The sequence below is a fragment of the Anser anser genome, assembly GCF_964211835.1.
Source record: "Anser anser genome assembly, chromosome: Z".
NCBI classification, from domain to species: domain Eukaryota; kingdom Metazoa; phylum Chordata; class Aves; order Anseriformes; family Anatidae; genus Anser; species Anser anser.
Window position 1 is genome coordinate 36676576 of NC_139723.1, and position 14890 is coordinate 36691465.

General features: G+C 36.1%; 1 protein-coding gene across 4 annotated transcripts in view; it reads left to right on the forward strand.

Moving 5' to 3' along the window:
- Nucleotides 1-6711, forward strand: part of PRRC1 (proline rich coiled-coil 1) — a 30393-nt gene extending 23682 nt beyond the window's left edge. For all 4 annotated transcript variants that reach the window (XM_083819182.1, XM_083819181.1, XM_083819184.1 and 1 more), the window contains exons 8-9: nt 2081-2183; nt 5339-6711. In XM_083819182.1, coding sequence (XP_083675308.1) covers nt 2081-2183; nt 5339-5548 — 313 coding nt within the window. In that variant the 3' untranslated portion in view covers nt 5549-6711. The remainder of the gene's footprint in view (nt 1-2080; nt 2184-5338) is intronic.
- Nucleotides 6712-14890: the final 8179 nt, after the last annotated feature.

Genomic DNA, 14890 nt, shown 5'->3' on the forward strand with positions numbered 1-14890 from the left:
ACTGACAAAATTAAGGAGCTGTAAAAGTTGAAATCTGGCTAATGACTTCCTTACTCTTGTGTGTGTGCATTCATTACAACTTGACTTCATAACATGCTTTTTGACAGACAGTTCTTGAAGTAGTTTTATAATTATCTTCCAAAACAATGAGACAATATCATGTTTCCTTGATGCAATCTTAAATAATTTTCTTTCTCATCTTTGCACTGTTGTTCGTGTAATGGGCTTTGATTCATTTTTTGACACACATTTGCTCCATTTTTGAAGGTACATTTAGTATCCTTAGTGGAAGATGAATGGTGAACTTTCTAAAGTAAAGAGAATTAGGAAGTATTTTAATTTTTGTTTAGCATTTATTTCCACCTAGTTCAATTTAGATGTTTTATTATGTTTACACAAAGGAGTAACTGTGACAACAAGGTCTGTGTTTCAGAATAATTGCTATTCTCTTCATTTGAATTTACTCATTCCTAAATCTGAGAATTTTCTATAAAATATTTGAAATGAAAGAGCTGGCCCAGGAATATCATTGAACAGAATGCTAGCTTTTCTGTCCACACCATACTTGCCCCAAGAACATCGTAATCTTCAATATTATTTACAGTAGAAACAAAGAATAATTTGATGCTTGCTTCATCCAACAGGTGACTTTGAAAGTTTCCCTGCATGTTGTTACAAAAAAAACATCTGAACAATTTTTGGCCCTATTTTTTCTGCAATGAAATAATAGATCATGGTGTTAATAATTGATAAATAATAATTCTGAAGTGAGCATTGTGGTGTTGCACTTCAGTATCAGGGATAGAGTTTGTGTTCTGCTGATATCATGCTTACAAATATCTGAAAGGAGAGCAGTGTTTCCAAGTAACCACCCAGTTCTCAGTGGTCTTTCAGAGAGCTGAAGGACATTACTTCCCTTCCAGTTGCGCATTCTGAATACTGTTTGCAGAATAAGTTGCAAAGTATTTTGTTATCTTTCCCTTTAACAACTTTTTTTTTATATAAATTGAGAGCACTTTATCCTTAACAAAGTCTTTCATAGTTGCAAGTGAGAGTAGTGCTCTATCACAGGGCATTCCAGTGCTCTGTTTCCTCCTACAAAAGAGGGTGCAAGTGAAGTACTTCTTCCCGTCTCAGTCTACTGCACTCTTGCTCTGACATTAAGCTATTGTCACCCCCCAGACAGTCATTTGTTAAATTTGAGTCTTGCATTTCTATTCATAACAACATTCTTGTTTCCCACACTTTAAAGTATAAAATTTAACTTATATGTAGACACATGTATAATATGTGGAAAACAACAGCTGCAATATTTAGCTTTCTAAATCTTTTATGATTTTGGCCTTGCTTTTTTGTTTGTGTTTTCCGTGAAGTATGTTTCTCCTGTGGCAGCTCAACTGTAAAACTGTTCTGGTAATTGAATACAGCGAGGCAATGATGATGCATTGCCCTTAGTTTTGTATCAGTGTTGTAAGTTCGATAGGGAGAAATTGCTTAATTTTTTTGCAAGCTAGATAGAGAAACATTTTTGATACTGCTTCAGTGGTTTTACTGTGCCTTCTGCAGCAGGCACCATTTTTTATGAAAGGTGCAGAACTGTTCTTCTGACTAAATCATTTAAGTGATTGTAGTAAGATTAGATATACCCAGAAAAATCTTCCGAATATAGAACGTGAATGAGAATTAAGGTTTTTGATTGTTAGGGAAAGTTATTTTAATTAGAAGCATTATTGCAAAGATTGCATGAAAACTGTAACATAATAAGTAGAATATATCTGTTCATGCCCCCTCTCCTTCAGCTTTCTGTGTTTCTTTGATCTGTTTCATGTATTTTGTATATACTTTTAGTTATTTTATGTTTATTACATGCATACTCATGCACTATAGTTACACATACACTAAAGATGATGTATACAAATTTTATTTAAAATATGCAACACACTTCAATGAAACTTCATTACATACAGTTACATATGTAGCAGAATTTGTAAAATACCTGAGTTGTAATTCAACTACTAAGAAATTTTCAATCAAGTGATACATAGTACTAAAAAGTGAATTAATTTGCATATTATTGCAGGTGGTTCGACATCGGATGTTTAATTATTGAGGATCCAGTTCATGGAATTCATCTGGAAGCTTTTACCCAAGCAACACCAGTGCCTTTACAATATGTTCAGCAGGTGAGTGTTCAGGTTTCTTACCGGTGTTGGATTAACAGTCAAGACATAAGACTTAAGTTTTGATTTCATTTATGATGTCAGTTCTTATTGTTGCTCCACTTAAATCTTTCTTTATAAATGAGGATAAAAAGCGCTTCTAAGTCATAGGTAAGTACTTCCTAAAAATCTGTAGGCATTTGTGGCAAAGTAATACTTGCTCAGGAGTCTCATTCTGCAGTATATGGCACATGGAAGCATTAGTTTTACTTTTCTATTAATCAAAAAGAAATATTCCAAGAAGAAATTAACTAAGAGGAAATATTAACCAAAAAGAAACTAACTGAGAAAAAATATTCCCTCAAAAGGGAATATAATTTTAATCACTGTACTACGTCTGTCAATCTGGTTCAGCGACTAAAAATAAACCTTACCAATCTTTAGATAAAATAAGAATACTCACACTTTCCCTGGTCATACAGGAAAGCCTTGCAGCTCAAGAATGCACTAAGCAAGTGCACCAAGTACATACAGTAAGCACTCTTACCCAAGGAAAGGAGTGCTTTCCTTTTCTTAACTTACTTCATGTATGTATTGGAGTTTCATCTGAGGTAAACAAAACTGTGTAATAGTGGAGTGTCTGCACAGGTGCACATGTTACCAAACCAGTGAAGAATCTAACATTTCATTCAGGCACAAGTATATAAACTGAGACCACTCCATTTTTAATAAAGCTCATAAAACCTAGATATTTTATGTTGTTAATTACCAGCATACTGATAGGATAGCATACTGTATTGGTTAGTGTTCCTAAAACTTATTTCTAATAAATTGCAGATACCTTTTCATATTTGTGCACGGACCTAATTCCACAACATACAGACTCTTACCTAAAAGCAAGACAGATTTCCTCTTCTGAATGTGCTATTCTCACAAAGATTTAAAATTTCTGAAATAGAAGGATTTAAGTCTTGGAAATTCCATGGGTCATCCCACTGAAAATAACCCAGTACTGTGCAGTTCTTAAACCAACAGAATTTTTTCATGAGATTGCTTACATTACTTGGGCCACACTGGGAATTACTCCAAACTCCAGTCACTGCATGTTGCCTGACTGCAGATATGAGTCATACATTAGTTAACTCTGGTTTGCAAATTATTTTTAATGTTTCTGTGAAGAATTTCAAAACAAAACTGTTTGGAGTTTGATCTGCAGAGGATTGTTTTGAGAAAACAAATAGTGATTGTTTAATTTTTTGTGTGTAATACCAGTTCCATTAGAGTGGACATTTGTGGGATTGATTTTTAAAAAAAATAACAACATCATGATAGCTTTCCTTCATTTTTGTTTTACAGAACAATGTTTTGTCATTTAAAAGGTACTGTTGATAGTTTAACTTTCTGAGTAATGTCTTCTCATAGGTAAACATACTTTTCAGTTAATATATGGATGATGTGTTGTAGCAAATTGTTGGGCTCTTGACTGTGTGTGTGCACCAGTTGTTACCTTTATTCCCATTATGTCTCTTCCAGTTTCTCTCAGGAATGTGCGAGAAACTTTGTATGAATCCAGTTCAATATCTGTAATTAAAATCTAGATTACAGAGTGGAGGAAAAAAACAACAGTAATCGTACAGTGATATTTCAGACTGAAAACACAGAAGAAATGTGCATTGGTTGATAGATATTATATAGATAGATATTATTTCAGTACAAAAGGTATAACAGAATACATGAAAAGCAATTAAATTGCTAGCTGTGTGTTTTGTTGTTTTTGTAATAGAAGTAGTGATAAAAGCATCTGCATAGAATAAAACTTTTTAGAATTAGAATATAATTCTTAATGTCTTTACCAATGGCATAAACGTTTTCTGAGCACATAATTAGAGACTCGTGGCTGTTTATAACTCTTAAATATTGCTTGATTTGAGATAGTAAAAAGGTGAATTTGAGATCTTGTTATGAGAAGCTTTTTCCGTTAAGAGGTCAGATGTCATCTTTTTTTTTTGTCAAAGCAGAAACTGCAAGAACATGGGAAAATACTAGGCATTTAATTTTTTATATTTCATTTGATGTTACCTGATATTTAGCAGCAAAAATTCTAAATTTGTCTATGAAGTTATGTGCAATTGTGGATCATAATGGAGATACCATAACAGATATTCAGTCCCTACTGTCAGGTAAATTATTTTCTTACTGCCGATATGTTTGGATTAATAAGAAATATTGAATTTGCTTTTTCCTTACAAAGGAAGATCTGTACCTCTGGAGAGCAACGAGTTATTTCCATTTTTGGATCAGATTGTATATTCTAACAAATTTATATATGGGATTGGACTAGATGATTTTTCAAGGTCCCTTCCAATCCCTAACATTCTGTGATTCTGTGATATATACTGTTACTTCACAAGACAGCAGTTGTAGGAAGGCTGGAACACACTGCTGAACTTTGGTCTGCTGCACATGCAGTGGAAACAGACTAACTCAGTTACTTGTCAAAACAAAAGCTGTATGAAGAATTTGGCCCATTGTGCAATGTTATGAAGAAATACTAAGAAGAGCCTTTCTTAGGCTGAAATTTTCTTCGTTATATGTGAGAGTGGCCAGAGGTGGTTGTCTGGGGTGAGAATGAGAACAGATAAATGCAGTGATAATTACACCACTATTTCCCATCTGCATCCAGCCTCGGGGAATTACAGTGTATGCACACTCTGTGATCTCATGCAAATAGCTCAATCCTCTTTTCCTTTTTTTTCCTTTCCTGAGCCAAGCTCAGTTTTCTTGTTACTTGTCTACTCCAAAAGGACATTTTAACCATTAAAAAAAATAAATCTTTGGAGAGTAAGAATTTACTGTATGAATATGTATTGATGCTGATTCCATCTGTTGGCTACTTCAAAAGAGAAAACTACTTCATACTAATAGCAGAATGTCTTTATGCCGTCAAATGTGCTTCACATTTAAATTGTTCAGATGTCACTTGGATCATGATAGACACAAATCTAAAAAGTGTAATCGGCTTGCAAAATTACAGGGTAGTATGAGATTTGGATTCTGATATTCTTTTATTTGCCATGTAGTCCTATTGTAAGAAAGTTTACTGCTAATATTGGTGAAGACAGAAACAAAACTACTCATTTCATGCTCATTCAATAATCACTTCTCAAAATGTTGCACAGGCTAAGAGTCTCACTCCTCAGGACTACAATCTGAGATGGTCAGGCCTGTTGGTGACAGTGGGCGAAGTGCTTGAGAAGAATATACTGAATGTCAACAGGACTGATTGGCACATGGTATTCACTGGCATGTCCCGTCGACAGATGATCTACAGTGCGGCCAAGGCTCTAGCAGGAATGTACAAACAACATCTACCACCCAGGACCGTTTGAAAGAAGGCTGATCCATGACACTAAGGAATACTGGCTTTGTTTCTGGTGAAAACTACATATTCTAATTCTCAGTGGGGATACCGCACAGATTTCTAATCTACCTGTAAACTGTATTTTACTTTTTAAGATGTGGAGGTAGTTTCCAATAGTGGAAATGAGCAATTCCAATTTTTAATAACCATGTGATTTCCAATATGATTCATAAAAGAGGAAATCAGAACAAACAGATATATTTATAAATAAGACAAATAACATCACAGTTTATAAATTGGAATGTGCTATTACTTGACACCTTCATAGGCATTTCTGAAATGTTTAATATTTCAGTTACTCAATGTACTTTTTTAAAGATGGGGATCATTGTTTAGCTACTTCTATTACATTAGTAATATAAACATGTTGACAGCATAATATGTATGTTATATGTGCATTTCAATCTAGAGAGACAACTTCTGTATTAGATGTTTTCTTGGGGCCTGTGCTTAAGTGGTATTTCACAATCAGAGGTTTGGTGTAAGTTCGTTCGTTCTCAGGACTGATGCTGAGTAGTTTTTTTAACATGTAACAGTGAACTGCTGAAAAACAGCACAAATCCATGCCCAGTTAGTTCGAGTCTGGGCTAAATAATTCTTGAAATCTCATTTTCCAAGCTGCATCTTTTTCTTTTTTATGTATAGCTTCTCTGTAGCAGAGATGAAATCATCTCCAGTTAAAACACACAGCAGATTTCAAGTTGCTTCAGTGGCTTTTAGATCAGGTAGCACATACACATGAAATTATCTTAGCATTGCATTTCAACATCATTTACTACAGTATTTCCAAACCACACATTTTATATGGAATTAGTATAATTTCTTCTATCAAGTTATGGTTGTCAGCAATTGGATGTGGAAAATAGTGAGATGTATATCACTTGCTTTGCTATTCTGCATTTTCTAAACATTTATAAGTCTTAAATGCCTTCTTGATGTCATGGGCTCACTGTTTATCATATAAGTTTTTAGTCTTCTCTGATTTTTTTCATGGCTTCATTCCTTCTATCTATGCTCACACAATCGTAAATCTTTATGCAGAAATACGGAAGTAATTGTGAAGAGAATATTTTGGTAATAATACTTTTTTTAAGAACAAAGAATAAACAATTACTTTTTGTTTGCCTTAAACAGTTTTTCAGCTTGTATTCTTTTGCTTTTACCTTTCTTGATGCTTTCAAAGGACATTTTTATATGCAATACTGTTAAGCCAGTTCATATTTGTACCCAGTGAAAGCCTGTCTATTTCCAAGTAATATATTTTGCCTTAATTGGCTTACTCTGTAATTTAGTTGAATAAATGTTTTTCCTAGAGGAAAATATTATAAAGATGTTATAAAGATTTACTTGTTTTTAATATAGCTGATGAACACCTTGATGGGAAGAAAAAAAAAAACACACGTATCTGACTCTTGAGGTCATGAGGTTTTTCACTGGGGGGACTTCTTAACTTCTTAGTATCAAAAGCTAAAAGGATGATACTGGGACTTCTGTTTGTCATCATGAGTGAAGTGAAGCTCTTATAACCTAATGGGAAGCTGTAAGTGACCCACTACATTATTTGAACATTCACAAGTCTATGGGGCTGGATGGGAGTCATCCAAGGGTACTGAAAGGAGCTGGCGGAAGAGCTCACCAAACCACCTTCAATACATTACCAGCAGTCCTGACTAACTGGAGAGGTCCCATTTGCCTGGAGTTTATTGAATGAGACTCCAGTCAACAAGGGCAGGAAGGAGGATCCAGGGAGTTGCTAGGCCTGTGAGTCTGACCTCAATGCCAAGGAAGGTTACGGAGCAGATATCTTGAATGACCATCACACAGCACATACAGGACGATCAAATGATCAGATGCAGCCAGTATGGGCTTATGAAAGGCACGTCCTGCCTGACTAACCTGATCTCCTTCTATGACAAGATGATGCATTCAGTGGGCAAGGGAAAAGGCTATGGATGTCTGCCTGGGTTTTAGTAAAATGTTGGGCACTGTTTCCCATAGTGTTCCCCTGGGAAAGTGGCTGCTCATGGCTTGGACAGGTGTACGGTTCTCTGGATGAGGAACTGGACAGATTGCATGGCTCTAAGAGCTGTAGTGAATGGAGATCAATTCAGTTGGCAGCTGGTCACCCATAGCATTCCCTGGGGCTCAGTATTGAGGCCAGTTTTGTTTAACATTTTTATCAATGATGTGGATGAGGGGATTGAGCCATCCTAAGTAAGTTCATGGACAATGCCAAGTTAGGCAAGACTGTTGATCTGCTTGAGGGTAGGAGGGCTTTGCAGGGGGATCTGGATGGGCTAGATTGATGGGCTGAGGCCAATCGCATGACATTCAGCGTGGCTAACTGCTGGGTCCTGCACTTGGGTCATAGCAACCCCACACAGCACTATAGGTTTGGGGAAGGGTAGCTGGAAAGTAACCCAGCAGAAAAGGATCTGGGGGTGCTTGTTGACAGCCAGATGAACGTCAACCAACAGGGTGTTCAGCTGGCCAAGACGGCCAATGGCATCCTGGCCTGCATCAGAAATAGTGTGGCCAGCAGGACTAGGAAAAAAATTGCCCCCTTGTACTCAGCACCGGTAAGATCGCACCTCAAATATTGTGTTCAGTTTTGGGCCCCTCAGCACAAGAAGTGTATTGAGTTACTCAAGCATGTGCAGAGAAGGGCAATGAAGCTGATGAAGGGACTGGAACACAAGACAGAAGTGACTGAGGGAGCTGTGGCTGTTTAGTTTGGAGAAAAGGAGGCTGAGGGAAGAACTCGTTGCTCTCTACCTGAAAGAAGTCTGTAGCAAGGTGAGTGTCAGTCTCTTTTCACAGGTGACAAATGGTAAGACACAAGGAAAAGGTCTCAAGTTGCTCCAGGGGAGGTTTAGATCGTACATCAGGAAGAATTTCTTCACAGAGAGGGTGGTCAAGCATTGGAATGGCCTGCCAGGGAAGTGGTGGAGTCCCCATCCCTGGAGGTATTTAAGAGTCATGTGGTTATAGCACTAAGGGACATGACTTAGTGATGGGACTAGGTCAGGTTGATCGTTGGACTTCGCGATCTTGAAGGTCTGTTCCAAACTAGATGATTCTGTGAACACATTGTTCAGTGCAGGTATCTTTGCTCTTAATGTCTTTTCAGCTTGCAGTGTATAATATATTAAATGCTGCCCTTTTATTCCCTGCTGCAATATCATAGAATCATTTAGATAGGAAAAGACCTCTAAGATCATCAGATCCAACTTTTAACCTGTGACTGCCAAGTCCACCATTAAAACATGTCCCTAAACACTATATCTACATGTTTTTTTGAAGACCTCAGGGACAGTGACGCAACTACTAGGCAGCCTGTTCCAATACTTCACAATCCTTTCAGTGAAGAATTTTTTCCTAATATCCAACCTAAACCTCCTCTGGTGCAACTTAAAGCCTTTTCCTCTTGTTTTATAAACTAGTATTTGGGAGAAGAGATCAATCCCCACCTTGCTATAGCCTCCTTTAAGGTAATTGTAGAGTGATTGTATCCTACATGATAAAAAGTAGAAGAGGACATGAAATTATCAGTAGGTTTGTGTGTGCTGAATTAATTAATTTAATGAATTAAAACTGAAGATGAAATTCTGTTTTTCTTCTCCCTTGCATGTTTACATTTAAAAAAAATAACATCCTCACATAAAGAGCAGGAGTTCAGCTTCTTCCCTAAGAGGCCAGGGAAAGCAAAAATGTCTACAGTGTGCTCTGCAAAGCTAAAAATAATAGATAAATTACTTCCTATTTGAGTGAAAACCCTTTTCAGAGTCTGAGCTGCATGAATGAATTCTGGAGCAAGTTAAAGATAAATTTCAGCTTTTCACAGTCTGCTCCAATAGGGTCATGATAGGAGAGAAAGCTCAACAGGTAGGACACTGACATCCTGTGTTAAATTTATGCTGAAATCAACTTAGTGAAGCAAATGAACACATTTGGACATGTAAGGGCAATTCTCAGCTGCTTGTCACCACTGTAAATACAGAGCAGAAATAATTGCTGCTGCTTTGTGAATGGATGTCATAAGGAAAAAAAAAAGCTCCCTCAAAAAAGCTCAGGAAAGCTCCCTCATTTGAAGATGGAGGCTACACGCAGAAAAAAGGGAAAACAGCTATATAAGGAAAGCAGAGTTGCTGTACTTTATCTCCAGATTTGGAATTACAGTTCATCTTTTTGTTTACTATAGATTTTGTAGCAAGCAGCATTGAAAGTAATTTTTTCCATTACCATGGACTTTTTTCAGTACTATCATGATGTTTTGGAGATACTTGCCTCAAAGAAATTGTAATTGTCTCAGCAGGAAATATATGTTGATAATCACACTGTAGAAAGAACATAACGTGGTATGACCTGCTTCTATTATAGCTCCTGCCTCACTGCCGTCAAAGTTATGGCACTGTACCAAGCAGGCTGCAGAAGGTCAGGCTGTGAGAGATGGTCTGCATCTTGTAGGTATGCTGAAGAGTAACAATGACTGCATGCTCTGCTATGACATTGGTGACACTGGTTTTCGCTGCACACCTTTATAATGATACTGTAATCTCCTTCACTATCAGCATGTGGTCAGTTCAGTTACTTGAGGCTAATTGCACCACTGCTTCTCAGCACTGCATAGTAGCTTTTTCATGACCCTGACAAAGACGTCCCGATTAAAAACCTTTAGTGCCTGTATGCATGTCAAAATACATACTTATCTGTTATACCACATAAAAAAAAAAAAAAAAACAAAAAAAAAAAAACAATAAAAAAACAGATAAAGCCAAATCTTTACAGCTTGAATTAAACTGAAGGTGATCTACCTGGGACAGAATTAAGGCTGAATCTTAAAAAAATGTTAGGGACTATTTATTAGCTCTGCTATTTGCCTGATACCCTACCAAGCAGCAACACTTGCTGCTTTTGTGTAGCCCCTTCAATGCTAAGTGTTTAAATATACTGCTTAGTACAAGTTAAGGCAGTGATTCATTTAAGGCACTTGTAGGTTGCACAGTGATAGCATTTTAATTGATGTTATGGAGAATACTAATTAGCAGACCTGTGATAAATTCAGGCTGAACTTGAAAGGATCTGTACATGCTAGTAAGAGGTGGATCAGTCTTCAGGAAAAAATCAGCACAAGGATCTTCTCTACAGGAAGAATATGGGATTTTTAAATTTTTATTAATTTATTTTTTCCTGAGGCTGAAAAATAATTTCAGGGCTTAGCGAAATTGTTTAAAAAATGAGATCTAGCTCCTGCTGGCAAGTAGAGGGCTCAAATTCTTTATTATGTATGTGATGTCAGTACTAAGAGTTAGTGAAAGATTTTTTTTCTGTTTTTTCCTGCAAGTGAGATTTTAGTACATAAGAGTAAAGTTTAATATATATATATATATATATTCATTTTTTAAATTCGGATTAGTATTCTTTAGGGAAAAACAACAACAAACAAAAACCAAAACTGCTATGTCAACAGCCATCCTGTTAAAACACCACTGTGTGGTCACTTAGACACCTTCTGTATCACGTTACTCCTACTGGCCATTCTTGAGCTTTTCCATTTGTAGCAGCTGTTTGGGGTGTTTGTTATTATCAACAGGCTTAGGAAATTTATTTATTTATTTATTTAATAAATGTACTCTTCCTGTTTGGTCCAATTCCACAACAAGTAACCCTCACAAAAAAAAAAAAAAAAAAGAAAAGAAAAAAAGAAAAAAAAAGTTTAAATTAAACAAAAATAAAACTAAAAGAAAAAAAAAATGATGACCTCAGCTGAGGAATAGCCCCATAAATAATCACATGCATGCTGATAACTTCAGTGGGCTGAGAGGTTGCCTGGAGCAGAATGAATTAATTATGAAAGTCTGACAAGACTGTGTGACTGAAAATCTGGGAAGCCAAAGCTTAGAAATGAAGTTTCTCAGAGTTTTGGTGCAAGCATTTAATTTGCCTTCCAGTCTGGGTCAGATCATCTAAACAGACTGAGACAAGCTGAGTGTTTAGGAGAGAGTGAAATATTTTTACGTTTCTTATTTACCTCTTTTTCCTGATATACCTAGAGATTATGTTCCCATAATTAGAATATACACTCTGTGCAGAAGCAGGACACCCCATCTATTTCAAAATGCCTGCAGCCTGCATACCAGTTATCCAGCAGAAGTCCAAGTGGAATGCTTTGTGAAAGGAAGCTGTGCACTTTTCTCAGTAGTAGAAAGTATAACCTCAGAAAGAGGAACCAGTGGTTACAGAGGAACCTGGTTACAAAAGCGTGAAACAAAGAGCACATGGGAAGGCAGCAGAGATAGGTTTACCTGTGCTAAATTTATTCTAGTTAGTACAGATGACCACAGAAGGAAAAACACGGAAACATACTTAGTCTCTGGATACTTTCAAGCTGGTTGTTATTCTGTGGTGAAGCCTTTGGCACTGCTTTTTTAAAACACTTGTTAATTGTGTCAATGTACAGGTTGCAAAAATGTGGCTGCTTGTGCTCCCTTTCCACTCATACCTCATTAAGTTGACCTGCTAAGTAGGTCATGAATATACATGACTCAGGAGACTGCAAAAGTCAAAATGAGGTGTATGTTCCAAATAGGTGCTGGGGTCAAATTCGGTCCTGTTGCAAATGATTTGATTTCACTGAAGTTAAAGGAGTGATGAATAAGAGCAAATAATTATTACTTATTAATTTTAAGCAGAAAATGATCTATATTACATAATATTCCTAGCAGAATAAGCTCTCTTTACTCACAGCCAGCTGAAGTTACCTGGGACTGCTCTCACACACTGTTTCGGTTGCAGCTAGACTGAGTTGAACAGTTACTGCTCTGGGCTCAACATCAGCCTTTTCATCACGTTCATCATTCAGAACTGCACCATTCTGTTAGAAATACCTCAGCTGTAGAACTCTCTACCCATCCGTTGAAACTACTCTGGATAAATTTCATCCAGCTACCTTCTTCAGATTTACTCTAATTATCTCTGGAGAAGAGTAAGGTATGTAGGGCCTGCAGAAACAGCAGATACAAGTTATTTAGGTGGACTGTCAGTTTATCTGAAATTAGAAACAAATCACTTTTGAGCCTATACACTTTCTAGGATGTTCTTCTTTAACAACAGGTTTTCAGAAATGCCTTCCAAATTCAATCTTCATTTTTAGACACCTGCTCAGTTTGGGCAAGTTACTGAGACATGGCAAAAGAGGGCAAAGAAAGGAATGAAGTCAAAGGATGTGATGGAAATCAGGATGTATCAGAGAAGTAGGGATGTTCAGTGAGGAACGGAGAACAGCTAAAACAAAGAAGGTAGAACAGCTTCATCGTCTTTTAGAGTTATTCAATGCACTGAATGCAGGAAGTAGTAGAGTATAACTGAGATAGCAGATGGGAATACAGTGTAAGTCCTGAATCCCTCTAAAAATTCCTTGGGTGTGTCTGCTATTGCTGAATTTGGCCAGCTTTAGAAGAGCATCCATGCAAGTCTTGCAGTAGAGAGCTCTAGCATAATTGTGATTGAGTATGTACGTTTAATGAAGTTTACAAGTTGCCTTTTATGTTAATCCTTGCATATGGTTTTTCAGTGAGTGATTTTCAAGTAGTAGGTTTCTGAAGAAATTGTATAAATAGAAACCTGTGAAAACTGTAATTTTAGTAAAAATCATTCAGCAAATTTGTAAAAATAGTCTTTTTTTTTTTTCTTTTTCAAAATAACATAATGTAAACTTTGCATATGGAAAGTATCAGTTTATCTCTGAACATTATTAACTGTCAAAGCTGGAAATTTATGGGTCTAGTTTACAATTACATTTAATATTTGACCAAGTGGTTAAAAAACAAACTAACAATAAAAAACTTTATTTTCTTCTTCCCCTTAACAGACATTGGAACAAATAGAAAGATGAGACCATTCTGTAACCTATCAAAAGTTGTTAAAAGATTTGAAAACCAGAATAGCATAGCTTCAGACGTGGTTAATTTTCTGATGTGGATCTTCACAGCCACAATTAAGTCTGTCTGTAATCTATCAGAGCCTCACATTTTGACATCATGAATCTTGGAGCCATTTGGCTTTGACTTTATGGCTCTGTTCCATCCATAGTTATACAATTAAGGAAAAACTATTCATGTAAAAGTAATGGTGTATAGAGCTGCAGTTCCTAAAAGGAAAAAATGCCAGTTGTTTTGATTTATCATCTCATTGTGTAGAATTCTGTCAAAGCTTTAGATATGCTAGCCAGTTGACTTTGTAAAGTAGCCAGACTATGACCTGGTAATTAAATTGTGAATACACAGTGCTGAAGACAAATGACAGATGCAAAAACACTCAGCTGCTGCTTCTGAACTAATGCAATCATTTTTCATAAACTGGAATCAAAGTAAATGTAGATTTAAAAAGGTTACAGACAAATTTAAACATTTCTCATTGAAAAAGTGATTTCCAAGTGTCTTGGCATTCTAGAAGTATGAGTGAATGTATCCATGGACTTTTCTGTAAAATAGGGAAGTACCTCATATCATCGAGGGGAGAGCAAGTGAGTTAGTTTTCTAAGGTTAAGTTGGCTTTCTTCAATGCAAAAAGAGATAGAATTCTGTTTTACGTCAGAGTTTTTAATCACAAAAACATGCTTCCCATACACTGTGACAGGAGTGCAAGTGATTTTTTTATTTTTATTTTAAACATAGTGCTAGTAATGATGAATTTAGACTCTCAAATTTATTTTAATCTATTTTTCGTAGATCAAAGAAAATAGCATATATTTGATAAAAATCAAGCTTAAAATTAACTAGTGTAGAAATTTTGTTGTGAACAATGCATTGAGACACTGAGTCAAATTTCTCCTTCAACTTTCTGTTGTATTCTATCACAAATTCTCTTAGGTTTAAGTTTTCACTGGAAAAAGCTCATTTTGAGTATCTACAGGTGCATGCTCTACATCTTATGCAGTTGAGTCAATTGTACTCTGAATTTTTAGGACTATTTCCTAATGGAAGAAAACACTTTTCTCATCTAAGAGGATACTGGAAGGAAATTCCTTCTTTTCAGCTCTGTAACAAAAACAAATAGATGTTGCCTTGTTCGTATGCTAAAATTGGATTAATTACTTTTGCTTGTGAGAAAATGAGTACATGTAAGATATAAGTTTAATTAAACTCTCATCATTTGCTGTATCTACAAATGTGAGACAGGCTGTGTAAAGCATATCATTCAACTGCAATGAGATGCACTCTAATTTATTATTTTCTTTAAGTATCAAGCATAGTATTTAAAGATAAGTTTCATGATTTAACTCTTACAATTGCAGAAACAACTGTTGCAA